The following is a 25,701-nucleotide window of genomic DNA, read 5'->3' on the forward strand; positions in this document are numbered from 1 at the left end:
CAGTATGTGAGTTTGCCTTGTTTCTGAAAGGGATCAGCATTCCCTTTTTCAGCACTGTTGCTGAGATGCCTCGGGCCTCCTTACTCCCGGCTTCTCTGAATTTAGAGTATTTGGCCTGTTTCCTTTCTGGGGGAATTTTGTGGGAAATTGGTCCTCTTTGTGGTTTATAAACCTTTTTACCTTGACTTTGTTATTTCATTTTCTCTTTTTCTTTTTCGTCCACTATGCATTTTATGAAAATGACTTAAACTTTTTTTTATCAGTGCAAAGTATAAATAACAAATAAATAACAAATTCGCCTTTTTAAAAGCATTATTATTTACATTTTAAATAAAATAATTTATTTTATTTACGGATAGCTTGCCAGGCTTTGCCGTGTGGGCGAGATATTCTCGGTAGCTTGCCGGGCTCTCCGAGAGGGGCGGAGGAATTGAACCTGGCTTGGCAATATCCATAAACTTGCCCAAATCCAGGGACTCGAGACAGGGCGAATGCAACAGAATGAAAAAAAAATGAGGCAATTCTCTCTCCTTGGTATAAAAAGGGAAAAGGTGGTAACTGTGAAATGGGCAGGGTGGTGTCTGAGCCGTCTCATTCGACCACACCGTTACCAGAGGAGTGCATTATTTTCTTTACACTTCAAACCTCTATGGCACGAGCCAGTAATTTCAGAGCCTTTTGTCCCCCACACGGAGCAAAGTGCCTTGCCTAGACTGTGGGGGACGCGTGCCTGTTTGGTGGGTGAGTGACTGTCCTGCCAGCTTGCTGGGGAGCACCTTAGTGGGATTATAGCCCCCAGTCTCGCAGATGGCTCACCCTGCCACCACCTCCAGGCTGGCTGGCCCTGCACACCTTTGCGTGTGTGCCCGGGCTGTGCCCACTCCCCACCTAAGTGTAGGGCGAACGAGAACTGGATGTGAAGGGTGGCATCTCAAGGCTGTGCCCTTATCAGAAGGGCCAGAGGCTTGGGCCTCTTAGGCCCGCGGGTCAGTAAGGTGGGAGAAGCCGAGTGGCTGGAGTGAGGAGATCTGGCTGCTGTGTTCGGGCCAGGGCACGAAAAGGTCCCTCTGGTAACGGTGTGGTCGAATGAGACGGCTCAGACACCACCCTGCCCATTTCGCAGTTACCACCTTCCCCTCAAAAATAACCAACTACTGTTCCTTGCCTTATTTTTTCCTTTTCCCTTTTTATACCAAGGAGAGAGAATTGCCTCATTTTTTCCCATTCTGTTGTATCTGCCCTGTCTCGGGTCCCCGGATTTGGGCAAGTTTAAGGATGTTGCCGAGCCGGGTTCAATTCCTCCGTCCCTCTCGGAGAGCCCGGCAAGCTACCTGTGACATATTCATTATGCCAAACACAGTAACAACAAGTCTCACGATGGAGACGTGACTGGGCCCGCTCGAGCAAATCGATGAACAACGGGAGGACAGTGCTACAGTGCATGGATGTTGCTAATATTTTTCCGGGGATAAAATTACAAGTGCACTTAACAACAGTCAAGCTACACAGTGGAACGAAGTTGTATTTTTTGAACTCGAGTTTGTTCTCTCTGTGAAAATGCATGGACAGGCTCTTCAGGGCGCACCCCATTCTGCTTGATCCCGTGGAAGCTTTTTGGGGTGGCCACAGTTTCTGGCCCGCAGGAGATGGTTCCCGTGTCATGTCCAAACCCTCACAGGCACACTTCCCCTCGGCAGACCCCTGGGTTGCAGAGCCGAGCTGTGATCTCGCCGGTGAAAAGGGGGGCTGGCTGGGGTAGCCCCGTGGGGAGGGCGTTTGCCTTGCACGCAGCCAACCTGGCTTTGGTCCCCAGCATCCCTTATGGTCCCCTGAGCTCCCTAGGAGTGATTCTTGAGTACAGAATCGCTGAGCATGGCGGGGTGGGGCCCAAAATCCAAATAAAGAGAAAGAAATGGGCCAGGCGGAGGGATGTGGGAAGGCGGTCCCTCCGGCTAAGCGAGCCAGGCCCCGCAGGCTGGGGGAGGGTGTTGTAGGACGCGCCGGCTGATGGCGGCACTGGGGGTAACATGCCGTCGGGCAGAGCCCTTAGTCACGGCTGCCCTTGGGCAGGATCAGGCCACTGCGGTCAGCCTGTCCGAAGAGACTATTTCTCAGTAGGCTCCCTGGGAGAGACGCCACTCCTGGATCGCTGTCCCGGATACTGTCAAGTCAGTGCTGTTTGAAGTTAGTGTTGTGTCCTCTAAGATGGCTGATTTGTAACATAAAACAGCTACATGCGGAGCATAGATCTGGGTAAAACATAGTGGGCCCAGGACTCTCCTCCTCCAGCTCCAGGTTTACACGCAGGGTCTTGAAATGCACACCCCCACCCGTCGAGGGGGTCTGCAGACAACTCAGCACGAGGAGCTGATGAGATCCTCTCAGAGAGACTGTGTCCTCACCGTTGGCTCTACCAAGCACTCTTGAACTGAGTACTTCTTGCGGAGGTTCACAGGGGCCCCCAGAGCAAGAGGCCTGGGTCCATCCCTGTGATTCTGGCCAGATGGGCCAGTAGTCCAGCGCGAGGGCCCCGGGATGCGATGCACGGGGGCCTCCAGGACAGTCGCTGAGATGCGTGTGTTGGGGATCAACCTGGGGCTGGCTGCGTGCATGGCCCTCTGCTCCCGCCACAGGTACTTCGGTCATTAGCCTATTGGAACCTCACAGCGAGTTACACTTAACTGTTGGCTTTCCCTCAGCCAGGGAGAAAGCGGGCACACACATTCGGGCCAACTTCTGACGGCCACAGGCCAATGGGGAGAAGCGCGGTCAGTCTGGCCTCAGCTGCCGCGTGCTGAGATGTTGTTTTCCACAGACCAACTCTCCTTTTCTTTTTCTTTTTTTCTTTTTGGGTCACACCCGGCAATGCACAAGGGTTACTCCTGGCTCTGCACTCCGGAATTACCCCTGGCAGTGCTAGGGGAACCAAATGGGATGCTGGGAATCGAACCCGGGTCAGCCGTGTGCGAGGCAAACGCCCTTCCCGCTGTGCTATCGCTCCAGCCCCCAACACTCCTTTTCCCCGTGTGACTCTTTCCTTCCTAATGTCCTGTTTTCCTTTCCTTCTCCGTTTCCTTCAGCAGCCTTAGAACCAAGATTGGGCTTGGGGGTTTAAAATATCTTTGCAGGGGTGGAGGGATGGCGTGGGGGTAGGGGGAGGGACACTGGGAACATTGGTGGTGAAGAATGGGCGCTGGTGGAGAGATGGGTACTCGGTCATTGTATGATTGAAACCTAACCATGAAGGTTTGTATGTCTGTAACTGTATTTCATGGTGATACATTAAAAAATATATATAAAATAAAATGTTTGCCAGGGGCTGGAGTGACTGTGCAGTGGGGAGGAGGATTGCCTTGCACATCCCTGACCCAGGCTAAGTCCCCAGCACCACCTCTGGTCCCCTGAGCCCTGCCAGGAGTGACTCCTGAATGCAGAGCCAGGAGTAAGCCCTGAGTACCGCTCGCTCGATGTGGCCCGAATACAAACAAAACGTTTGCCTGTTTCCAACTCTGTGTCAAACCAGTTACTTACAAATAATACTTTGTAATTCCCTCCACCCCCACCCCCCTTCTTCTTTTTCTAAGCTGCTACACTTCAAAGCAACCCTAGACTAGATCTGACCGCTGGCCAGAGAAGCAGAGGCTAGCTAATTCCAGAAAGACTTCTGGTTTGCCGAGTTTCTTTACCTAAGTCATATAACCAGCAGTAATGGTTTCTATATTTATATCTGTGTCAAAGTACCATTTATGCCTGTTTATATGCTCAGCTCACAGGGCGCTCTTCAAAACTAACACAGGCACACGCAAATTTGGGGCTTTGCGGATGGGCAGAGACCTCAAAGGAGCCGACCGGAGCACACACTCTTGTGGGAGGCCTGGATTCTATTCCCAGCCCCCCAGGGTCCCCTGGGCACTGCTGGGTGTGGCTCTCCCCTCCCCGCAGAAAAAAAAAAGCAACCAAAAAACAGACTCCACCAAAACCCACCCAGTGTTCTCCGCAGTGTGCCTGGCCTGGCTCCCGCTGCTGTCTCGTCTCCCTGGGTGCTGGGCATCCACGCCTGCTGGCCCTCGCCGCTGCGTCCCTTCAGCACGGCAGAGGGTTTCCAGCGAGCCCCAGAGCCCTGTTTGGTTTCTTAGGCAACCTGGTCCCCCTGGCACGTGCTGACGTCCTCGCAGTCCCCCTTCCTGCCCCCGGCTGTTGGCTGTTTCCTCCCGCCCTGGAAGGACGTGTGTGCTTTCGCTCCACTTTGTATGGGACCTGCCACTTGCGGCCCATGGTGAGCCAGGACCGAGAGGGAAGGAAGCACTTCTCCAAGTGACCTGTGCCTTTGGGGCTTCATGGTTTCAGCCAGAGGAAAGGTCGGCTTTCTTCTGTTGTCACCTTTATTTTTTAAAAAGGTTTCCCAGTTGGGACTAGCACCCCCCTTCTCCCCCCCCCCATGCTCTCTCCAGCCTCAGGCATTCCAGAAGTTGAGGGGAAAAACAGTCACAGGGAATGGGGTGGGGGAGGGGTCTCTGTCTGCTCTGATTGGTCTCTCACCAGTCACAGGTATCTCCGAAACGCACGTCTCTGGCAGAGAAGAGAGGAAACATCTCTGTCTGTCGCACCGTTTACGTTTGGTCCCTCACTGGTGCTTGTTGAGCCCCAGTTCCTGGACTCTGCTGCTGTGACTGCCGGGGGAGGTGCTGTTTCTGCTCTCAGGGCAGGGCCTGGGGTGCTCCCCTAGGGCAGGACTCAGGGGTTACTCCCCCAGGGCAGGGCGTAGGGAGTGCTCCTCCAGGGAATGGCATGGAGTGCTCCCCCAGGGCATAGGGAGTGAGGGTGCAGAGGGTGCTCCCCCAGACAAGGTGCAGGGGTGTGCTCCCGCAGGGCAGGGCATGGGTTGCTCCTCCAGGGCAGGGCGCAGGGGTTGCTCCCTCAGGGCAGGATGCAGGGGTGCTCCCCAGGTCAGAGTGCAGGGGAGTGCTCCCCAGGCACATGCAGCAGCCGCCATCGGCTGGGTCGAATGGTTGACCCTGTGTTGGAAATTCATTGCTCTGGCCTTCGCAGCAGTGCTCAGGGGCCCAGCACTCCCGCCGATACTGGGCCCACCAGGCGAGGAGGCCAGGGATTGCCAGGGCCACCTCAGGGTGCTCAGGGGCTCAGAGGCCGCCCTGGAGGTGCTTGGGGCCTGTGGGGGGCAGGTCAGTACCTGGTCCCAGTGCCAGGCAAATGTGTGCCCCTGGCAGTGTGCCCTCCCCCTCCCCCAGAAATGCTTCACTGGCCTCAGTGTAGCTTTCCCAAATGTTGTTGAGTGTCCGGGGTGTGCTGTAGGGGTAGTAGGACAGGAGGAAATGGGGACGAAGAAGGAAGAGTAGGAACGAAAGCAGGAAAAGCTGCCACAGGTGCTGCCTCTGCACAGGACAGGATCAGATGGCCCCTCTCAGAGTCCACAGGAAATTTGTTCATCTACATGTGCAAGTATTGGGGTGTGTGTGTGTGTGTGTGTGTGTGTGTGTGTGTAAATTTGGTATTGTGTAACTAGATGTATGTGCTTTAATTTAGGAATGAAAAATCAGTAGAAAGAAGATGAGGAAGGGATTGATTTTAGGTGAACAAGTCAGGCAGGAAACGCTACAGCAAAATGGAGCCACAGCACAGTGGGCTGGGGTTTGCCTGGGATGTGCCGTCCTGGGTTTGATGCCCGGCACCCCCTATGGTCCCCTGAGCACTGCTAGGAGCGATCTGCGTGCAGAGCCAGGAGTCAGCCTTGAGCACTGCTGGCAGGGTAGGGCACTTGCCTTGCACATGGCTGACCCTGGTTCCACATATTCCCCCCCCTCCCCCAGCCCTTTCAGGAGTGATCTCTTAGTTCAGAGCCAGGAATAAGCTCTGAGCTCTGCCAGATGGGGGCTTCCCATAAAAAAAAAAGTAATGATGTTTATGTATTGTGTGACTGAAACTATGAGATAAATTATGAATTATTAGCAAGATAATTATCAGTGTGACCAAATTATACTTGTTTTCCTCCTTCCTCAATTAAAAAAAATAGCATGCTGTTGTGAGGCAGTTTATATTGTGGTTAAGAATCAGCATCTAGGGCTGCGGAGAGATTGCAGGGGGCAGGGAGCTCGCCATACACCCCAGCAACCTGCATGGTCCCCTGAGTACAGGGCAGAAGTAAGCCTGGAAAAAAAAAAGAAAGGAAAAAGGAAGCCTTAAGCACCCGTGGGTATGCCCCACAACAACAATAAAATAATGATCAGCATCTGATACTGACCCTGTTTCCCCACTCCCTAAGGCCCTCAATCTCTCTGCTTTTGAGTAAGTCTGAATCTTGGCTTTTTTTTTTTTTTTTTTTGCTTTTGCTTTTTGCGTCACACCGGGCGATGCACAGGGGTTACTCCTGGTTCAGGCACTCAGGAATTACTCCTCGAGGTGCTCAGGGGACCATATGGGGTGCTGGGAATCGAACCCAGGTCAGCCGCATGCAAGGCAAATGCCTTGCCTGTTGTGCTATTGCTCCAGCCCCTGAATCTTGGCTTTAATTCACTTGTGGAACACACACGGTCATGCCTCTCTCCATGGCTCATTTGGAGGTGTGGGTTGTGGGACAGTCTGTGGAAAGCCCAGAACGCCCTGCAGTGTGACCCAGCTCAGAGGAGCAGGGAGAGTCAGAATGGACTGGAGGATGGGAGGGCTTGGGGAGGGACTGGGGGGTACTCAGGAAGCAGAGTGTGGCTCAGCCCGGCCTGCTTTCAGGAGACAGTGGAGGAGCGGGGAGACAGTTGGGCTGACGAGGGAGGGACTGACCGTATGGTGGCCGGGAGGGGCGTCCAGCTGCTGCCTGTCCAGCTTGGGCAATCTGGTGTGGAAGCTATTCTAGTCTGGTTGGACATTCCCGATGACCACGAAAGAAGCATTTAAGGAGAGAGAAAGAAGAGGGCCCAGAGAAGGGGGAGGAGAGAAGAAGGTTGAAAGGCAATGAAATAGTCTGCTGGTGTGCTGAGGAGTGGGTGGTGTCCGCTGATGCCTGGTCGTTCCAGCAGGGTTACCCTCTGACAGCGGGGCTCGCTCCCACCATTCTCTCCGACCTCTCCATGGCGGGCAGAGTTTCTCCTTAAAAAAAAAAAACAAACAAACAAAACTGTGTTGTTATTTTTGTTTACAGTAATGATTTCTCATGGGTGTAGTTCCAGCACCACACCCCTCCCCAGTGTCCCTTTCTTTCTCGCCCAGGGAACCCAGCCTCTTGCCCTCTCACCCCCGGCAGCCCCCCTCACTCCCCAGCTCAGCTGTGGGGGTCAGTTCCCCAGGATGTGGCTTTGGCCTGCGCTGTGAGTCTTCAGGTTTCACGTGCGAGAGATCCTGTGTCTGTCCCTGTCCTCCTGACGACCCCACTCAGCCCCTTACCCTCTCACTCCACCTGCACTGCTGCACACGCCTGGTTTTGTTCTTTCTTAGAGCTGCCGAGAGCTTCATTGCGGATGTATCCCCTGGCTGCTTCATCCTCTCCCCTCCCCCCCACTGTTAGTCGGGTCGTGTCCGTATCTTGCACAGCGATGGACATAGGTGTGCATAGGTCCTTTTGAATGGATGTTTTTGTGTTCTTGGGGATCGATGCCAAAAAGTGGTCTTGCGGGGTCACATGGGAGCTCTAGCCGTCTTGGTTTTTTTTGTTTGTTTGTTTTTGTTTTTTGAGTAATTTCCATGGTGCTTCCCATGGAAGCTGAACCAGCTGACATTCCCACCAGCAGTGGGGGAGGGCTTTCTCCCCGCACCCCTCCAACACTGGCTGTTTCCAGCATTTCTGCTATGTGCCGTTCCCACAGGTGGGAGATGGTATCTCATTGCTGTTTTGATTTGCATTTCTCTGGGTGACAGTGAACACTTTCTCATATGCCTCTTGGCTATCTGTGTATCTTCTTTGGGGAACTGTCGGTTCATCTTGCCCCAGTTATGGATGGGGTCATTGGATTTTTTGTTGGTGAGTTTAGTGAATGCTTAAATATCAACTTTTTATCAGAAGTAGCACTGTAGCAGTGTCCTCCCATTGTTCATCCATTTGCTCGAGCAGGCACCAGTAACAGTCTCCATTGTGAGACTTTTTACTGTTTTTGGCATATTGAATAAGTCCCGGGTAGCTTGCCAGGCTTTGCCGTGCGGGTGAGATAACTCTCGGTAGCTTGATAGGCTCTCTGAAAGGGACGGAAGAATCGAACCCAGGTCAGCCATGTGCAAGACAAACGCCCTACCTGCTGTGCTATCACTCCAGCCCTTTCAATATGCCAGAAATAGTAACAGGTCTCACAATTTGTTGTGAGACGTTACTGGTGCCTGCTCGAGCAAATCAATGAACAACGGGAGGACAGTGACAGTGACTGTGCAAATATTTTCTCCCATTCAGTTGGTTGTTTTTTTATTAGAGCTCGAGTCTTTCACTGTGCAGAAGCTTTTTAATTTGATGTCATCTTATTTATTTGTTTCTGTTGTCTTTGCCACCGTGGTCGTCTTGTTGAGGATTCCTCTGTAGTCAATTTCCTGCAGAGTTCTGCTGATGTTTTCTTGGTGTATTTTATGAATATATAAATGTATGAATTCTGTTCTGATCTTGAGATCTTTAATCTACTTTTTGCTTACTTTTATGAAGGGAGGTACAGTTCTAATTTTTTTAAACATATGGCTAACTGTTTTTTTTTCTTATATTTTTATTAGTGAAACAACAGGAGGTACAGTTGTAGACTTACAAATTGTTGTGCTTGGGTTTCAGTTATATAATGATCGAATACCCATCCCTCCACCAGTGTTCATTTTCCACCACCACAGGTTCCAGTATCCCTCCCACCCCCCCCCTCCCCCCCCATCCCACCCTGTCTCTTGTGGCAGGGCATTCCCTTTTGTTCTCTCTCTCCTTTTGGGTGTTGTGGTTTGCAAAAGAGGCATTAAGTAGCAATCATGTTCGGTCTATAGTCTACTCTCATCACACATCTCCCATCCTGAGAGGAACCTCCCAACACCCTTTATTTGGTGCTCTCTTCTCTATCCGAGCTGCCTTTTCCCCTAGCGTGTGCGGCTTGGCTATCCGTTTTTTTTTTTTTCCAACATTGTTAAAGATATTTTCTTTGCTTCACTTAGCATACTTAGGTTTGTCGTAGACTAGCTGACCATAAATCTGGGGGCTTAACTCAGAACTCTCAATTCTGTTCAGGTCTCTACTTGTTCCAGTACGATGCAGTGATGCAGTTTGATCATTACAACTTTGGTAGTATAGTTTTAAACCAAGGAAGGCAATGCTCCTATTTTCTTCTGTTTTCTTAGGATTGCTTTGGCTATAGGGGAGAGTTTTATGATTCCACACAAATTTTAGTAGAGTTTGTTCCATGCCTTGGAGAAGTCTGGAATGTTAATCGTTACGACACTGCATCTGTATGGACTTTGGGTAGGATGGTCATGTTAACAATGTTGATTTGGAAAGTTTCCTTCTGAACTGGGGAATGCCGCTGCCTCAGCTTCCCAGGCAGCTCTTGCTGTTCTCAGTCCCGGGTGGTCCCGGCAAGTGTGTGTGTGTATGTGTGTGTGTGTGTGTGTGTGTGTGTGTGTGTATGTGCGCGTGCACATGTGTGTTGAACCGGCAACATCCTTCTGGTTTGTGAAAGGGAGGCTACAGAATTCTGAGTGGCAAGTTGGTAGAGACTTTAAAAGGTCTATGGTGAGCTGTAAAATTACAGTGTTAACTTTGTTTCTGGCCTGCCACCTTGGTTTGTGGCGTTCATTTGGCATTTAAAAACCCTCCCTGATTTGTCTTGTTTTGGTTTTGGGGGCCACACCTGGTGGTGCTCAGGGATCGTTTCTGGCGGGCTTGGGGAACCATATGTGGTGCTGGGGCTCGAACCCTGGTCGACAGTGTGCAAGGCAGGTGCCCTCCCCGCTAGACTTGTCACTGTGCTTCCCCTCTCCCTGATTTAAAAGACAAACCCAGAGAGTTGCATGGAAACCCCAATCTTAGGAACTTGCTGAAACAATAGATGCGGAAGGTTGGGGCGGAGGGTTGGCGGGGGAGGCGGGAACCTGCTTGAAGTGCCTTCCAGCCTCTGTTTTTTCCCCGTGCTCCCTCCCAGCGATCACCCCCCAGCTCTTGACTTTATGATGATCTCGTTTGGAAGCCAGGTTAGAATGTGGATTTTCCAGGGACTGGGAGGGACTGGAGGGCCTTCAGAATTAGGACTTTCCATCTGGGGACACGCAGATGTCTTTTTCTTAGCAGATTCTTCTGAGCGTTTTATCATTTTCGTCATAAGCGTGTCGTGCTGCTTTGCAGTTCACCTCCGCGCCCACCCCCCGCCCCTTTCTGCCCGGCATTGTTGTCAGCGTGTTCCTTGAGAACTTATTATCAGCGCATCTTCTGCATTCATGTGAATCAGAGCAGGACTGAGTTTTTGTGCAGGGGGATGGCGGGATTCAGCTTGACCTTGGGTTTTACCTGTCCACGGGGTCAGAACAGACTGCGCGCAGGTGACCCACTTGTCACACAGATGTTAGCTCGTCTGTGTCACTGCCCGTGTCTTGCACGCTCTTCTCTGTGCTGGGATCCCGGTTCCCGACCCCGTCCCCTTGCCGCTGTCGTGCTGAGCAGAGGCCACACACATTCGCTCTCACACGGTTGTGGTGCTTGCTCTGAGCCTACAGTCGCGCACTTTTTTTTTTTCTCATTGTGTACATGGACCACAGATTTTTTTTTTAATTGAATCGTCATGAGATACAGTGTTACAAAGCTGTTCAAGGTCGGGTTTTAGTCATACAGTGTTCCAACACCCATCCCTCCACCAGTGTGCATTTCCTCAGTTTCCCTCCTGCCACTCTTCCCCTAGCCTGACTATGTGGCATGCACTTTCTTCTCTCTCTCTCTCTCTCTCTCTCTCTCTCTCTCTCTCTCTCTCTCTCTCTCCCCCCTTTTGTGCATTATGGTTTGCAGTACACATATGGAGAGGTTATCCTGTTTGTTCCTTTACTCATATTCAGCATGAATTGCACACTTTCATGTAGAGGTGCTGAGGATCCGAAACTGCACCAGTGCTGGGTTCACACTCGGCGCGTGTGAGATGCTTCTGAGGATCAAACCCACAGCCTCCATCGCTTGCAAGGAAGGTGCTTTATGACTGAATTGTCTCCATGGTCTCCCCCCGCACCCCTCTTTATAGTGGCTGGAGTGATAATACAGCAGGTAGGGCTCTTGCCTTGCATGCAGCTGACCTGGGTTCAATCCCTGGCATCCCATATGGTCCCCTGAGCCCACCAGGAGTGCCCACCAGGAGTGTTCCTTGAGTACAGAGCCAGGAGTAGGCTCAGAGCACAGCTAGGTGTGACCCAAAAATCAGATCAAAAGTAAAACGACCCTCAGGGCCTGGGAGATAGTGCAGGGGATAGGAAGCTTGCCCTGCAGTGATCTATCTGCGTTTGATCCGCAGCATCCCACGTGGTGCTCGGGCAGCACCAGGATTTATTCCTGAGTCGAGAGCCAGGAGTGACTCCTGATCATTGATGGAAACCAAAAGCCCGAAATTAAGAGCAACAACAACCCTCAACAGTATGGTTTCTTAGTCTCATGAATGCCTTACTATTATCTTTTCACTCTGTATATCAGTTTTTCTGCATCAGTTTAACAGCAGTTTTTCTCTTCCTAAAAATAGGTGGTCTTTAAACCACCGTTTTTATGAATATTTGCATCTCACGTCAAAGTCTTTCCTGCCACGTGAAGTAAAGTCCATTCGGGGTTGATGACAAGCTTCTGCTGCGAGGGTTCACTTCTGGGGTGCTCTGGGCAGAGGTCTGAGAGTCTGTTGGGAGGGAGTGGACTTTCAAAGTCCTGTGTTTTCTTTATTTCTGCTATATGGAAGAAAAAAAGGATGCTGTGCTTGTAATCAGAGTTATCTTCGGTCCTAATTCCCAAAGATACTTCATCAGAAGGTTGTCTTTCATAAAGATGCAGATTATCAGCAATTCTTACCGGCTTGCTTACTAAGAATTTAACATGACACATGAAGACGGTTCAGTGAAACTTAACCCAATTTGAATAGGGTTCTAGAAGATGCCTTCGGGGCAAAGTAGGATAGAGGTCAGGAGGGACCCGCTCTTTCTCATATTGCGTAACTGCACAAAACATAAAACTTGTGATCTTAGTCAGTCTTAGTTTTTGGTGTTTTTTTTTTTTTTCCTAACTGGATCCACACCTGGTGGTGTTCAGGCTGCTTCTGGCTCTCTGCTCAGGGGACCGTGGGGTGCCAGGGAATGCACTGGGGCTCCCCCATGCACCCCATGTGCCGCCCTCCTGGCATCTCCCAGCCCCCGCATCTGAGCCCTTAGCACCCACATCACCATGGTCGGGCCCTTGGCTGGGGAGCTTTTGAGTTCTGCAACTTCTCAGGTCAAACTGAAACGAGCTGTTGAAGCAGGACACCCCACTCCCACTTCCCCAACCCCCTCGAAACTACCCTTGTCCTTTCTTTCTCTACGCATCTGAGTCAGCAGTTATTTTTTGAGACTTGATCTTCTCTGAGGCAGGTGAGTCGATTTTGGGGCCAAGGGAGAATCGTCAGCCAGTGGAAGCAGCACCGTTCCCTTGGCCCCCGGACTTTTGGGCGCTTCGGGCCCGGAAATCAGAATATCCGTGGCTTTCCGGAGTGCGGAGGAGGTGGTGGAGGTGGCTGTCACCCGTTACTTGGTGTCTAACACGTGACACTTGCTAGCTGTCTGAGGATGGGAGGGAAATCCGCTCCTTCGGTGGGATCAAAGAGAAAAGGCCAGTTTGGGGCCAGGAGGACGTACAGAGGGCTGGGGGAGGCTGGAGTTCCTCTGGGCTGTCTCTCTCCCAGACACAGGGCTGAGTCACTATGGAAGCGCATCTGAGGGTTTGAGGGCCAGAGTGAAGGGCAGCCAGTTGGAGCGGGCAGGAATCAAGTCCGGCTTGGCGGTCTCAGTAGCAGGGAGAAGGGAGCGAGCAGCACCTGGGGACCGCTGCTCCCTGCCAGCTGCTGTTTGGAGGCAGTTTATGTTTTCACTGAGATCACGGGTGAGGCGCCAGGCACGGGGACTGGGGTCCCAACTCCTCTCTGGCCCACATAGACCCTATTTTCTTCCTGCGCTACCAGTAACAGCGGGAGTGGCTTCATGACCTGGAAAGCCAGGGCTGAAATATCGGGAGGGGAGACAGGGCGGGGGCCTGCGGGCACAGCCTGTCCCGAGCAGACGAGAGTGTGCATGCCGTGTCTGTGCCAGCGTGCGCCGTGACCCTGCTTCGCGTGTTCTCACCGAGTGCCCGCGCCGCGGTGGACACCGGCCACCACACAATACAGACTTGTTGCAGCCGCCTTTCATAAGAAGCAAACTCTTCCAGAAGAGACTTTTTTTTTAAGTTTTGCTATGAAGTAAGAGTGTCGGTGAATGAAAAGAAGCTTTTGTGGGCCCCTGCTTGAGAGTCTGGTGGCAGAGACTCGCGGGTTCCCCCACGCCGAGACCCAGGGCAGGGCGCACAGTCCGGGGGGAAGTGCTCTGCGGTCTGGAGCCAGGGCCGTTCATTTCTGCGGTCATCAGAGGAGCCCACAGATTGCATAAGGGCTCTGGTATTCTGCTGGTATGGAAAATATGATCTCAGGAGGCTGCAGGCCAGGCTCGGGATGTGCGTGCCACGTGTCCTCCCCCATATCCCCCTCGATTTTTTATGTCGATGGTTTCGGGGACAGCCTTGAGACGGTGGATCTTCTGTGGCCCAGTGCAGACCAGTGCTGCGCAAGGCTGCCTTCTGTCAGTGCATCCCGGACTGTGCCTCCGAGGGTCCCCAGGGAGCCGCCTGAGTGCATCTCAGCCTGTGTTTCCTCATGGACTTGAGGAAGGCCGTCTGGCGTCTGTCCATCCCTCCCCAGGGATGTGTGGGATGTGGTCCACCGTGCCCAGCTGCACCCGTCGTATGGCTCCCCTGCGCGCCCCTTCCTTCGTAGACGATTGGATCAGACCATACAGGCTCATGGCAGCTGCTTCATCCATTGCCCTTTTTTTGCTGATGAGAACGTGGAACAGTTTCTTCTTAGGAGACCTTAGGGCTCTCATCTTTGTTGTTGTTGTGTGACCTGAAGTCATGGGCCCTAGAAATAGTATGACGTTTGTTCTTGCTTGTCCTTTGTTTTGGGGTCACACCCGGCAGTTCTGGGGCTCGAACTTGGACCTCCCGTCTTCAGAACATGTGCTCCAGCCAACCGAGCCATCTTTCAGGCCCCTGCTTTTCTCGTCAGAGTAATAACATTTCTATTTTTTCTTTTCCTTTTTTTCCCCCCCCAGTTGTGGGGCAGTTCTGAGCTATGTGTATAGTATGTACAGGGCCTTGGAGCCCGGGGCAGGAGTCATTGTGTCCACCCTGTTTTTATTTGTAGATCTGCTTTAGAGGAAGTATGTTAAGGACATTTTTCAAAGCATTTGCACCCTAGCTATCAGACACTTGAATGAATGTTCACCATCAGACTTTCCAGGAAAGTGAGTTAAAGTACTTAGATGTTAGCTGCCCTTCAGCACAGGAAACAAGCACTCAGTATGGAAATAAAATCTGTGTGATGGAGAATGTGATAATTCCTAAGTACAAGGGGTGACAGAATCCAGAGTCAATGCAACAAGGCCGCCAGTGCACAGACATTCCTGTTGGATGGTGTGTGTGTGTGTGTGTGTGTGTGTGTGTGTGTGTGTGTGTTGGGGGCTCTATGTGTGTGTGTGTGTGTTGGGGGCTCTATGTGTGTGTGTGTGTGTGTGTGTGTGTTGGGGGCTCTATGTGTGTGTGTGTGTGTGTGTGTGTGTGTGTGTTTCAGCCGGTTCTGATGGTGATGAGCAGAGTCCCTCCCGAGGCCTGGTGCAGGGGTCCTGGTGGGCGCAGGAAGCTGGCTCTGTGCTCTGGATTGCCCCTGGGGTAGACAGTGCATGGCAGAGCCTTTCGGAGCAGGATACGGACACACAGCTCATGTCCTGGCACCACAGTCTGTGTGTGGCCGGTAAGAGTGTCACGGGGCTGCTTGAGCAGGGGAGTGCCTCCTGCTTTCCTTAGCTGTTCACCGTCAGTAATAGGGAGCGATGAGGAGATGAAGCATCCAGGAGGACTTTCCAGCTGCTGCTGTGTTCCCTGGTCAGGCCCGGAGGCAGGTCCGGAAGCTTAAACCCTCTCGATGGGCCTTTCCCATTCGCCCCGAGCCTTGGGACCCTTGTGAGGTGGCAGGACCCTCAGAGCCACTTCCAGCCTGTGGGGAGGCTCAGCTCGTGTGGTTCCAGGTTAGTTGGGTCCAGCTGGTGCTGTAAACACATTGGGCATTCTAGGTGCCCCCTGGTGTCAGCGTGCCCCAGTGCGCAGGCCCCGTGACAGGTGCCATCCTGGGCCGAGCTGGGCCTTCTGCGCAGACGTCTGCGTTATTTTTACCCCGGCGCTGGCACTCCAGGAAGGAGCCCGGGCTTCATTAAGCAGAAACATCTTGGAATCCATCCAGCCCTCTGCCTCCTCCCCCCGTAGCCCAGGCCTTTGCCAGGTTCTCTGCCCGCTAGTCTCATCTTCTCTGGGTCAAAAATTTCATCTCCAGTCCTTTAATTTCTTCCAGTGTCTGACAATTTTCTTTTCTTTCTTTATTATTTTTTTTTGGGGGGGTGTTGTTTTGTTTGATGGCCACCCTGGCGGTGCTCAGGGCTCACTCCTGGTGGAGTTGGGGGTCTGTGTAGGGTGCCAGGGATGAAATGAGGCCTGGCCAGTGCCCTCCCTGCTCTCTCTCCAGCCCCTGTGAATTTGAAGCTTTCCCTGGACTAACTCTGCCTCTTTATTTTTCCTTGATTTCAAGACTTTCCTGTCGCAGTTTATTTTTCTTCATTATAGTGTGCTTTTTTTTTTCTTTTTGGATCACATCCGGTGATGCTCAGGGGTTACTCCTGGCTCTGCACTCAGGAATTACTCCTGGTGGTACTCAGGGAACCATATGGGATGCTGGGGATCGAACCCGGGTTGGCTGCTTGCAAGGCAAATGCCCTACCCACTGTGCTATCGCTCCAGCCCCTTCCCTGTGGTTCTTGGGCAGCCACTTTAAACCTTTGCAACAACACAGTTCAACCTCTACTTTTTGCCTTTTGCTCCTCATCTCTACCTCCCTGCCGGTTCCCCTCCTGTCACAGCGTCTGCTTCTGCCCTTTGTTCTCCCGGGGGCGCGACTTTCCTTCCACCCTGCTCTTAGAACCTACGGAAGCCTTTAACTAACCTCTGGACAGGCCCATTCTGAACCCCCACCTTAAACTCCGGAGATTCCATGATCCTGAAGTGGGGAGCCGCAGGTGGAGTGAGTAGTGCCTTGTTGGGTAACTCCTGCACCTTCATTGTCACTGTCCCCTCCATCCCTTTCCACTCGGCCCCCCTGCACCTATCCAGGGGGCCGGGGAGCTGGCCTCGTGTTCCTGATCACTCCTGGCGGTGCCACACCAGGGGACTGAATCAGGCCAGCTGCGGGCAAGGCAAAAGTCTTATCTGCTCTGCTGCCTCCTTGGCTCCCTGCTTTTAAAATATCTTTTGTCTGGTTCACTTAAGTATAAACTTACAGACCGGGTGGTGGTTTTGTGTTCTGTAAAGCTACAAAACGTTGGCACCGCGTGAGCGCTAAAATAACGGCCAAGCAGTCGCGCCAGCCTGCTGCAGAGCTGCCCGTGACATGAAATACTCGCCCAGCACATCTCTTTGCTGGCAGGTAATTGCTGACCAGGGCAGGGACGGGGGCTGAGAAACCGTTTTCCTCTTGCCTTCATATTTCCCCTTCTTGGGCCTGAGTGATTGTACAGCGGGTAGGGTGTTTGCCTCACAAGCAGCTGACCCAGGTTCAATCCCCAGTACCCCATAGGGTCCCCTGAGCACTGCCAGGAGTGATCTCTGAACACAGGGCCAAGATTAAAGCTCTGAATACTGGGACTGGAGAGATAGCATAGCGGGGAGGGCGTTTGCCTTGCTCGCGGCCGACCCGGGTTCGATTCCCAGCATCCCATATGGTCCCCTGAGCACCGTCAGGAGTAACTCCTGAGTTCAGAGCCAGGAGTAACCCCTGTGCATCGCCAGGTGTAACCCAAAAAGCAAAAAAAAAAAAAAAAGAAGAAGAAAAGAAACTTAAAAAGATTTTCCCTTCTATGCCTTGAATTCCAAGCAATCACCAGAACCCTTCCTTTTGACGTCATTTATTAATTATGCACAAAATAACATGTTCCACTTTAGAAATGCTTCCAAGAATAGTGCCGTGTCCTGGTATACGTTGTTATTTCAGTAAGATCTCGGCGCTTCATCCCCCAGACCTTGTAACAGCACAAACTGCCAGGTTGGCCCCTGGCACGGTTTGACGGAGGAAGGTGACAGTCACTCTCAGTGCTGTGCCCGGCCGCAGATTCGGTGGCCGCCTGACATCCCTCCCCCTGGGACTGCTAGAGTCCCAGCACCTTGCTCAGTCCTCCCGCTCCCTGCCGCGTCTCCCCTCAGAAGCCTCTGGGCCTGGGATGTGAGAGGGCCAAGTGGCCGGCGTCCTCCACTGGGTCTTTGCTCTTTCGCGCCTGACTGGACTGTGTTGAGGACTAGTGTGGGGGCCCCTCGACCGGCTGCAGGGTGCAGGGTCTTCCAGGCCTGAGCCAGCCTGTCCTTCATGCCCGCAGCCCCGGGGCACTTGGTTACTCGTGCCCCGTTCGCGCCTGGCGGCTGGAGTCACGGGACCAACCTGTGTAGCTGGAGATGGTTTGGAGCTGTAGAAATCCTTCCTGATGACAATTCCATTTTCTAGGAAATTTAAAAAAAAAAACCTTCATTCATCCAGGCTGATGACAGAGGCATTTATATTTGTTTTTTGGTTTGGTTTATGGGGTCATGCCCAGCAGTGCTCAGGGCTTACTCCTAGCTCTGTGCTCGGGGACCACTCCTTGCTGGGCTCAGGGAACCGTATGTGGTACCAGGGAATGAACCCAGCTTGGCTACGTGCAGGGCAAGCACCTTAACCGGCTGTACTATCTATCTGCCCCTAGATTTCTTTTCTAGAAGAATCCTCAACTGGGAATGAATTAAGCCCTATAGAAAGAACGAATTTCTGCAGTTAATACAATAACAGCAACAACCAGAGGGGCTGGGGAGATAGTACAGCTTAAGGCTCTGGCCTTGCACAGGGCTGACCTGAACTTGACCCAGCCTTGGGTGCCCCCAGCCCCATCAGGAATAAGCCCTGAGCACAGCTGGGTTTGGTCCCCAAACCAAAATGTAACTAACTACAAAAATTAGTAGAAAGATATTTTCCTCATAAAAATAAGTTCTGTTCTGAAGTTTAATGTTGGCCTAAATTTAAGACCTAGTACCTAAGAAGTAGCTCTTTCCCTTTCATGACATATTGAAAAGAAACAGCTTTTCCCCCACAGCGATGCCTTCTTTTCTGCAGAACTTTGCTCTGGGCTCTGCCCTGCAGTTGTGTGTTGGTGTTAGGAAGTTTTGCCTCCTGTGGGGGGATTTTAGCATCAAGTCTTCACATTTTCTTCCTAAACCCATTCTTTCATTTCTTTCTTTACTAGTCCAGTCATCATAGCACATTCCTGTGCACAGAGACCCTTCTTTCTCTTGGGATGGTTTTCTTGCCGCCGCCGCCTCCTCCTCCTCCTCTTCCTCCTCCTCCTCCTCCTCCTCCTCCTCCTCCTCCTCCTCCTCCCGTTCCTCCTCCTCCTCCTCTTCCTCCTCCCCTCCCCTCCCCCCCACTTGTGTTACTTTGCTTGCAAAAAGGAGTTAAGAGTTAAAGGATCTTTATTTTAAAAAAAAAGTTTAAAGAATCAGTGGTTTAGAAGTGAGAATGCAAAGGGAGGGGGATTAGACACTTCCCTCTTCCAGAATGAATAATAAAGGACTATAACCTTAAAGTTGGCACGTCTGAATTTGACTCTTTTGGGGGAGCACAGCAGACCAGTTTGGGGGGTGGAGAGAGAGAGTGCAGTGGGTGAGGCGCTTGCCTTGCATGTTGCCGGCCCCTTGCCACCTCATGGTCCCTCCAGAGCACTGCCGCTGGGTGTCCATAGCCCCCCAAACACAGAGCAGAACAAACAAAAATAACGCGACATGGAAATATCCTGGCTGAACCTGGCTTCATGAATGCAGCCTCAGAGTTCTCCCCACTGGCCAGCTCCATGCCCCCTGGTTTGCTCGTTTCTGCTATTGGTGTTTTCCTAAAATTAGAACCCCGCTCCCCACCCCCATCTTGCAGTCTGCAGCCAGGGTCGAAGCTGCTGTGCCCCTTGTTTTTGAAGGCACCGCACTAAGCAGCCTAGTGCCAAGTGCTCCCTTCCCAATGTGAGGGTATTGGGAGGGTTCGGGGGCCAACCCTGCATGGGCTCCATGTGCTGTCCGTGGCCCTCTGTGCTGTCCCCGGGTGGAGACCGTTTCCCCAGTTTCCCGCCTTCTGTGGTCCCCCCTCGAGGGTCGGAAACGGCTGGTTGGTTCTGAATGCTGCCCACAGGTGGTAGCTGTTTAGCTTCTCGACCCTCCAACTTGCCCCTTGAGTGTGGATTTGGGGAGTTTCCACCCAGCGTTCTGCTGCTCTCTGAAACCCGCCTGGTCTTTGCCCTGAAGTTTAGGGTTTGATTCCAGGGCAGGCTCACTGTGGCTGAAATACTCTCCATTATGCTGTCTCAGGCCCCAACTGCTTTTAGAGTAGGTTCTGTTGTTGCACATGTTTTATGGATAAGGAAACAGAGAACAGTTCTAGAGCTTGTTTGGGTTTATACATTAAGGAAGGACTTTCAGATTGAACCCTGGGCCTCACAGTCAAGGCCTGTACCTCTTCCATTGGGCCACACCCCAGGCTCCAAGATCTGACAGGGCAACCTGACACCATCATCTTGTGACTCTGTATTTAGCCGCTGGACGAATCTTGAATCTCACCGAAGAGCAATTTCATGGTCTCGTCTGTTGGTACTTCGGGACTCACCTTAAACACAGTGTCAAGTGTCTGGGAGACACACGACAGCTTTGTTGTTGGTAGTCTGGCACGGGCAGGGATGCTCAGGCGAGGAGGGCACTTAGCTGTTGTGCTGGGGGATTGAACAACTGCAGAGATGTCCTTAGCCCACAGATCTAAGCGCGTCATGGCACCTGGGAACCAACCTGTCTTTCTAGAGGAGTTGGATTTCTTCCCTAAATTTATTTATTTATTTTCTGGTCACACCTAGCGATACTCAGGGGTTCCTCCTGGCCCTGCACTCAGGAATCACTCCGGGTGGTGCTCGGTGGACCATGTGGGATCCCGGGGATCCAACCTGGATTGGCCGTGTGCCAGGCAAATGTCCTCCCTGCTGTACTGTTGCTCCGGCCCTCTTCCCTGTCTTCCTGAAGGTCCTGTTGCCTCAGGATGTGAATGAAATCTGATGAGCCCCCGAATTACAGAGGCACCCCCAGACTTTTGGGCCAACTTCGAGGCCCTTCATCCGTCCCCCTTTCTGCTGCCTCTGCCTCTGCCCTCCTGAGTAGGCAGAGGGGTGTGTGCACGGGCTGCGCACACCGCAGTTGTCCATTCACTGATCCTCATGGTGAGCATCGTGGCACCCAGACTGTGATCTCTCCTCCGGGATGTTCCTGGAGGCAGGAGAGAACCAGCCCTCGCCTGCCCCGACCTCTGCATGCCCCAGGTCCCTGTCTCTAGCACAGCTGTTGGGAAGCTCCGCTTGGAGCATGTCTGCAAGAGGCTGAGCTCTGTCCAGTGTAAATGCTCGCCACGTGGAAGCTTCTCGTCATTCGCGGCCAGGACTGCAGTCGGTGGTAGAGCACTTGCTTTGCCCGTGGAAGGAAGCACCACAAAGCAGTGATTTCTCAGAGGGCCCCAATACCTGTGCTGTAAAGTGATGCTGCGTGTGTGTGTGTGTGCGTGTGCGTGTGTGTGCGTGCGTGTGTGTTTGTGTGTGTGTGTGTGTGTGTGTGTGTGTGTGTGTGTGTGTAGGCATCCGGGTGCCTTGGCTTTACTCCCTCTGGTGGGCAGTGCTCTGGCCCGCCCACCCGCTCAGAATCCCATCCCAGTCGTGGGGGATCAGACAGCTGCTGAGAGCGGGATCCGTTGAGTGACTCTGCTCTTTCTCCGTGTGAAATTCCTGACCCATTTTCCTGCCTATCCCATTTTTTTCTTTAGTTGGGAAGTTGTTCCCTCTGTCAGGTGTGTGTGTGGGGGGGGGAGGGTCATTGTTCCGTTTGACCTTGTTCTAAGCTTCCCAATGTGACTCCCACAAGGCAGGGCAGGCGCTTCGTTTCCAGGCCGCGTCCCCAGCCCGGGTGGGCGCCCTGCTGCACCTCAGCTTTGCATGCATGTCTCTTTCCTCTACTTCCACCGAGCAAGTTCGGGCCGGGTCTGACTCAGCTCCACAGCTCACTGGATCACATTCCATCCAGAGGTGGGGTATCCATGCTGCTCTCTCCGCGGGGCTGCCTCTGTCCGCCTCGGCTTCTGACGCCTGCAGCACCACTTTTATTTCATGGCGGCCTCTGTACATTGGGACCATCCAGTACAGTGTATAGTACATACACTGTATACGTCAGTAGTATACGCGTATACGTGGTATACGTCAGTAGCCCGGGTCTCTGGGCGGAGCGTCACTAGTGTTGTTGACGTTTTTCTTTCCTGATTTTGTTCCCCCTGTGTGGTTCCTGTCCCCCTCCCTACCACGTGTTTTGTTTCTCTCTCCAGGATATAGAATTATAGAGTGTGAAGAGTTCAGAGGGACTAGAGTTTGCCGAGTCCAGGCCCTCCATCCAACTCGTCGTGCTGATGGGATCTAGAGGGGTTTGGGGAGGGGGAGAGGGACGTGGAAGGACACGCGCAGTCTAATTATTTAAAATAGCCAACTTGAAAATAAGGAGGTTTGTGGGCTTTGGTTTGATTTTGGTTTGGGGGGGCGTGCTCAGTGGTGCTCAGGGCCTCCTCCTTACTCTGTGCTCAGGGGTCATTCCTGGTGGTATTTGGGCGCCCATGCAGGGGGCACCCCGTGCTCTTTCTCCCATACTGCCCAGTTTGGGAGAACGAATGTGCACCTGGGCATTTTAAGACGCATGAGCAAATTGGAAAGGTGGGTTTAAGGATCTCCCGACTTCTGTAGCATTAGCTCTCTAAATTTGACGCTTTGAAGTCAAGCTGCCTGGCTTCTGTCTTGGCCCGTCTCGTCCTCCCCATAAACTGCTTAATCCCGGGTAAATAGCTTCATGTGTCTCCGTGTGTCTCGCTTTCCAATCTTGTAAGCCAAGGATGATGGTACTGTGTCATTACTGTGAGGCTTCAATGACTCAGGATTGCCAGAGCATGAAAGATGGTTCTTGGCAGGCAGCAGATGCGCCGCATGTGGCGGATGTCACTGCTGTCACTGCCTGTGTCACCTCTATCAACACCCTCACCTCCGGTACTGCCCAGTCACTGTCCCCATCGCCAGCTCCGTCACCGCGCACCGTCACTGCCACCCTTTCTTTTACCATCATCACCGTTGAGTGCCACGACCAACGGGCTTTGTGGACTTTGGGGTGGAGCCTCCCCCTTGCCTCGCCCAGTTTCCCACACTGCCGCCACCCCTGTGAGCTAATGAAGTCGCTGTGGTGGAATTTTCCTGCAGGAGCAATTGAAGAAATAGAAGACCCATTAGCTTTTGCTCCTTTGAGACCAACTCATTGGGAATCCATTTCCTGTCTTATAAAAAAAAAAAGTAAATTCATTTTGTTCATTGACATTCAGTAAACAAAGTACAGCAGCTTACATTCTGGGGAATGTAATGTTTGGAGGGATTTTCTTTCCCTGAGTAAATTGCTTTTAATAATGCACCAGAGGGTAGGGGAGAAAGTGCAGTAGACTGAGTCCATCCGTGGCCTGCGGGGAGTCTGGGTTCGGTCCCCTAAGCACCGTGGGGCGTGACCCTGGAGCACAGAGCCAGGAGTAGCTGTGGGATACAGTCCATGGGGCCCCCGAACAAACCCAACAGAAACACAAAAAAAAAATGCATCTGAGTAAATGTTCTTTCTGTGTTTTCAGGTTGCAATCAAGATCATAGATAAGACCCAGTTGGATGAAGAAAACTTGAAGAAGATTTTCCGGGAAGTTCAAATTATGAAGATGCTTTGCCATCCCCACATCATCAGGCTGTACCAGGTAGGCCCAGGAGGTGCGGTGGATGGTGGCAGGGACCCCTGAGCTCTCTGGGAGGACAGAGTGGGTGGGGGGCAGCTGCCACGGTGTGTCCTGTGTTTCTGCGTCCATTCTCCCCTGCCCCCACATACTCACAGCTCCCTTCATTAACTAGGACGCTCTGCCTGACCCAGGGGTGGGCTTTCGTCACAAATTTGGTGCCACTTGGGTGCCGTTCTTAGCGAGACTTACAGGAAAAGATGATTCAGAAAGATGATGCGAACTTAGTTATTTTATTTAGGTCAGAACCCTAAAACAGAATGGGAAGCTTGAAAGGAACTGAGAATCGGGAGAGATGAAAAGCTCGATGAATAGGATATTTAAAAATACGGCGAGGGGCAGTGGGGTGGCTCCAGTGGCAGAGCACGTGCTCTGTGTGCAAGCCCCTGAGCTTCCCCCACGTCACCTCACACCCCCTGAGCACTGTTGGGATGACCCCCCCCCCAAGAAATGAAAAATAGGTTTTTAACATTAAAGTCTGTGATTATGTCATGAATTATGGTGGCAAAGTCTGGGTTTTTGTGTTCGGGGCCACATCTGGTGGTGCTCAGGGCTTCTTCCTGGGTCTGGACTCAGGGCTCACTCTTGGTGGTGTTCAGGAGACCCTATGGAGTGCCGGGGATTGAACCCAGGTTGGCCACGTGCAAGTACCCTATCCACTGACCTATCTCTCTGGCCCCCGGCAGTCTGTCTTGTGGCTGCCTTCTTCTTTCTTTTTTTCTTTTTGTGCTTTTTGGGTCACACCCGGCGATGCTCATGGGTTACTCCTGGCTCTGCACTCAGGAATTACCCCTGGCGGTGGTCAGGGGACCATATGGGATGCTGGGAATCGAACCCGGGTCGGCCGCATGCACGGCAAACGCCCTACCTGCTGTGCTCTTGTTCCAGCCCCAGTGGCTGCCTTCTTGTCTTAAGTCACAAGCGACTTCCTTCCTCATCGAGTATGTTCCTGGACTTAGTCCCCAAGTAGCATTTGACAATTTTGATATCCAAGAGTTTTGTGCGGTTAATAGCACTTGTGGTGCTCGGGGGACCATGCGGTGCTGATGACTGAGCCTGGGCCCCAGCACTCAAGCCATGGGCTTCATGAGCGAGTTCTCTGCTTCCCCAGTCTAGTTTTCTTAACTCCCCCTTCCTCCCCCTCCAGCATGCATATTTCATGCCATCATAAAAAAATGTGTTTCCCAACCCTCGCTGCAAAAGCAATAAATCTGATGGCTGGAATTTCCAGCCAGGGAGGCAGGGAAGGCCTTGCCTTTGCAGGCTGGTGGAAGCGATATTTCGGGAGAGGTGAGGCTTCGGGTCACTCCTCAAATCAGAGTGCGGTGCTAGCAGCCTCAGGCGTGGCCCTGGCCCAGAGCCAGCCATGCTTGCCACTACCTACCAGAACAGCCCCCTGAGTTCTGCGGGAAGAGGCCACCCACACCGTTCATTGGCTGCCGGGAGCCTGCAGTCAATAGTTACTGGCCCAGACATGACCGTGCACGAGGAAATCCACCCTGGAAAGAGTCCGGCCAAGTGGGAGCGGGCCAGCTCTCCCAGCTTGCTCGTTTCATGGAAAAGCGTGCACGCCTTGACGCTCGGACCTGTGGTTAAGGGCAGCGGCCGCTCCAGGATGGAATGGGTCCGCCCTCCAGGAGCAGGCCTGTTGGAATTCAGCAGCGGAAATGCTATTGAGCCCCAGAAAGCAACCTGTGTGGCTCCCGGCGTGACCTGCAGGGGGCCCCGTGTCTGCACACTCAGGCAGAGGGGCGTGACCCCCACCCGAGCAAGCCACAGAGCCCACTCTGGGCGCCTCACCATGGAAGTGGAGCCCCTGTCACTGACCCTCGGGCGATGGGGCTGACTGCTTAAGAACTCAAGGGTCACTCCTGGCAGGGCCCAGGGGACCATAGGGGAGGCCAGGGATCAAACCCCAGTGGCCACGTGCAAAGCAAGTGCCCTTCCTGCTGTCCTGTCGCTCCAGCCTCAAGACCATGAACACTTGCTCTTGGTAGTGTCTATGCCCCCAGCTCTCTGGAGCATCAGGGATCGGCTCTCTCATGGAATGACAGGAAGATCCGGAAATAGGAACTTTTTTTTTCCTGCTAAGAATTGGAAGAAAGCCCTGTTTCTCCCCTTTCTGCTTACAACGATTCAGCTCTGCCTCCCCCCTCCCCTTTGTTTATTTTATCATACGCGGGAATGGTTGTTCTCACTTTACTTGACAGAAGGGAAGTCATTAGTTTCTCTTGCTGTGCTCTCAGCCTGTCCCTTTCCTGCCTTTGCCCCAGGTCATGGAGACGGAGCGAATGATCTACCTGGTGACTGAGTATGCCAGCGGCGGGGAGATCTTTGGTAAGTGTGCCGGCACCAGGCTGTCCTTCAGCGCTGCATTTCCTATCAGTAAAGCCCTGGCACTGTGCTCGAGTGCCTCTTTGTTTCCCGGCAGAGCTCGTCTCAGGGAAGTGGGGGTGACCGCGGTGGCCCAGGAACATCTCCTCTCTTCCGGCCTGGGGCCTCCTTCTGTGGA

General features: G+C 52.7%; 1 protein-coding gene across 2 annotated transcripts in view; it reads left to right on the forward strand.

The window, feature by feature from the left end:
- The window catches only part of SIK3 (SIK family kinase 3), a 187,072-nt gene that overhangs the window by 84,172 nt on the left and 77,199 nt on the right, over positions 1 to 25,701 (forward strand). For both annotated transcript variants that reach the window (XM_056107700.1, XM_056107701.1), the window contains exons 2-3: positions 23,037 to 23,153; positions 25,463 to 25,526. In XM_056107700.1, coding sequence (XP_055963675.1) covers positions 23,112 to 23,153; positions 25,463 to 25,526 — 106 coding nt within the window. In that variant the 5' untranslated portion in view covers positions 23,037 to 23,111. The remainder of the gene's footprint in view (positions 1 to 23,036; positions 23,154 to 25,462; positions 25,527 to 25,701) is intronic.

The sequence above is a fragment of the Sorex fumeus genome, unplaced genomic scaffold (genome assembly GCF_029834395.1).
Source record: "Sorex fumeus unplaced genomic scaffold, SorFum_2.1 ptg000169l, whole genome shotgun sequence".
NCBI classification, from domain to species: domain Eukaryota; kingdom Metazoa; phylum Chordata; class Mammalia; order Eulipotyphla; family Soricidae; genus Sorex; species Sorex fumeus.